At 56.9% G+C, this 2,174-nt stretch overlaps 1 protein-coding gene across 1 annotated transcript in view; it reads left to right on the forward strand.

Moving 5' to 3' along the window:
* Nucleotides 1–373: 373 nt before the first annotated feature.
* The window catches only part of LOC122167337, a 2,020-nt gene continuing 219 nt past the window's right edge, over nt 374–2,174 (forward strand). Inside the window, exons 1-5 of the mRNA XM_042831829.1 lie at nt 374–815; nt 988–1,142; nt 1,276–1,414; nt 1,498–1,635; nt 2,029–2,166. Of these exons, the coding sequence (XP_042687763.1) occupies nt 555–815; nt 988–1,142; nt 1,276–1,414; nt 1,498–1,635; nt 2,029–2,166 (831 nt within the window). The 5' untranslated portion in view covers nt 374–554. The remainder of the gene's footprint in view (nt 816–987; nt 1,143–1,275; nt 1,415–1,497; nt 1,636–2,028; nt 2,167–2,174) is intronic.

The raw sequence follows: 2,174 nt of genomic DNA on the forward strand, positions 1-2,174 counted from the left end.
TCTTGCTCCCAGCACCCATCACCTTTAGCTGTGTAATCCCTTTCCTTCACTCTCCTCAGCATGGGTCCCATCAACCCATGTCTGCTCACCATTGGTCTCCATGCTCAGTTCTCCTACACCACGGGTCCCCTCTACCGTGGGTCTCCTCAGAACTCCGTTTTCAGCTTAAAGCACCGTTCACCAATTGCTGAGTTTGATGGCAAAGACATTGTTTCCTTCTGACTCTTCTGTGTTCCCTCCCTTTTAGGAACAAGCCTGTCAGAGGAGATGGAAAACTACGTGCATCTCCATGAGAAGCCGGAGGATAGAAAGTTCGGAGATAATGACTTTCCCACTCCCAAAGATTGCGCTGAGGTAACGTCCTGCCATGCTGAGGATCTTGTCCATGGCATCAGCAGGAAATGTCTGTGAGCAAGGGGAGTGCGAGGGCAGCAGATCCAGCCCTCCTGGCTGGAGGACCGCAAGGCCTTCTTACCAAATGCCCATGCCCCCACCTGCAGTCCATCTCCCAGAACCCTCTCTTGCCATCCTGCACCACGCAGTGACGGAAGCTGATGCTGCCAGCTTTCCTACAGGCTCTGCTGCCCAGCATCTCTGCAGGGCTGCTCTCCCTGCACTGGAGTGCTCAGTGTGGCATCTCTTCCCTCCCCTGCTTCCACCCACAGTTGTTTGGAGGATACCTCAGGCCTGCTGAGAGGATGGACGTCGTCCTCACAGCCCTTCAAGCGCTGGTTGACTCCAGCATCTATGACAAGGAGGCAGCCTGCAGTGTGATGGCCGTGGCCATGGAAGACCACGCCTTCTGGATGCCAGATGTAAGCCCCTTTTGGCCACTGCCCCATCCTTGAGCCCTTTCAGGCGCTGTTCTTCCCTCCCCAGCCGAGGCCTCTGCGGCTCCTGAAGCCGTTCTCAGCGATGGGAAGTGCAGTGGTTTCAGCGGCACCTGTGCTAATGGTTGTGGTCTGTTCTCGCGTGTGTCCCCTTCAGAAAGCCCAGTTCATGACCTTCATCCGCAAGAACTTGAGGAGCATCACCACAAAGGCAGCGCGGCGCTGCCTGGACTCCCTGCTCCTCCTTCTGACCAGCCAGATGCCGGCGGAAGAAGTCAGGAGCCTGCTGAAGTCCTCTCCACCAAGCGACAGGTACTGTCCTCAGCAGCCTGGAGGGCTTCTTCCAGGTGCCCTCCTGCTCGCCCAGGGCTCTCCAAGCAACGTGGGCCTGCAGGGTTTTAGCTGTGCTAAGGTAGCTCTGCCTACAATGTATTTGGGCTTGCAGCAACGCCCTGGACCCGTGGGAGGTGATGCTCTGCATGCCGCAGACCTTGGAGAAGGTCTTGAAGGAGGTGACCAAGGGCTCACAGCTGAGCAGGCTGGTAGAAGGAGTCACAGAAGACACCTGTATCCTCTTCTTGGCTGTGAGTTAATGGAGAACACTTTGCTGCCCTTCGGGGCTGCGTGTGCCCCTGCAGGCTCTCACCTGGCTATGTCTATGTTTCAGCTAATGGCAAAGAGTGAAGATAACGAGGACTTTTTTGGTGACCTACGCCACCTCAAGACTTTTCTGAAGCATCCAAGCGTGGAGATGCACAGCGTGGTGCTCAGAGGGCTTGTCGTACTCTCCGAGACACGGGAGAAGGTGAGTGGGGCGTTGTCAACCAAAGCGGCACTGAGCTTCTGGGGCAGCGACGGGAGAAGGGTGACGGGCATGGTGGGGCCTGCTGGCTTTGAGGAGCTTTGAGGATGGGACGTCAAAGCCCAGTAAAGTCAGCTTTTACCGTGGGCTAGTTGTCACCTACCAGAGCAGGTTGCCCCTGGCCCCATCCGTCCTGGCCTTGGGTACCTCCAGGGATGGGGTAGCTACTTCTCTGGGCAGCCTCACCGCCCTCTGAGAAAAGGATTTCCCCATTGGCCTTGCGACTGCCGTGCCCGCTGCCAGCAAGTGAAGCAGGAGACTGGAGCTCAGAGACGGGAGCCTTTTGCCCAGGCGGTCGTTCCCCACATCAGACAAAGGAACTTGCGTTTCCTACAGGCAAGAAAAATGCGGGTGGTGCTGCCAGAGATCATGGCCACCCTGCAGGATGCCAGCGCAGACATCAAGATGAAGGCCCTGTTTGTCATTCAAAACATCATGGGCTGCGTGAAGAGGAAGGAGGCCAGCTCCATTGCCGTGCAGCA

This window comes from Centrocercus urophasianus, unplaced genomic scaffold (genome assembly GCF_019232065.1).
Source record: "Centrocercus urophasianus isolate 14NV4802_14NV808 unplaced genomic scaffold, USGS_Curo_1.0 seq_360, whole genome shotgun sequence".
In the NCBI taxonomy this organism is placed as follows: Eukaryota; Metazoa; Chordata; class Aves; order Galliformes; family Phasianidae; genus Centrocercus; species Centrocercus urophasianus.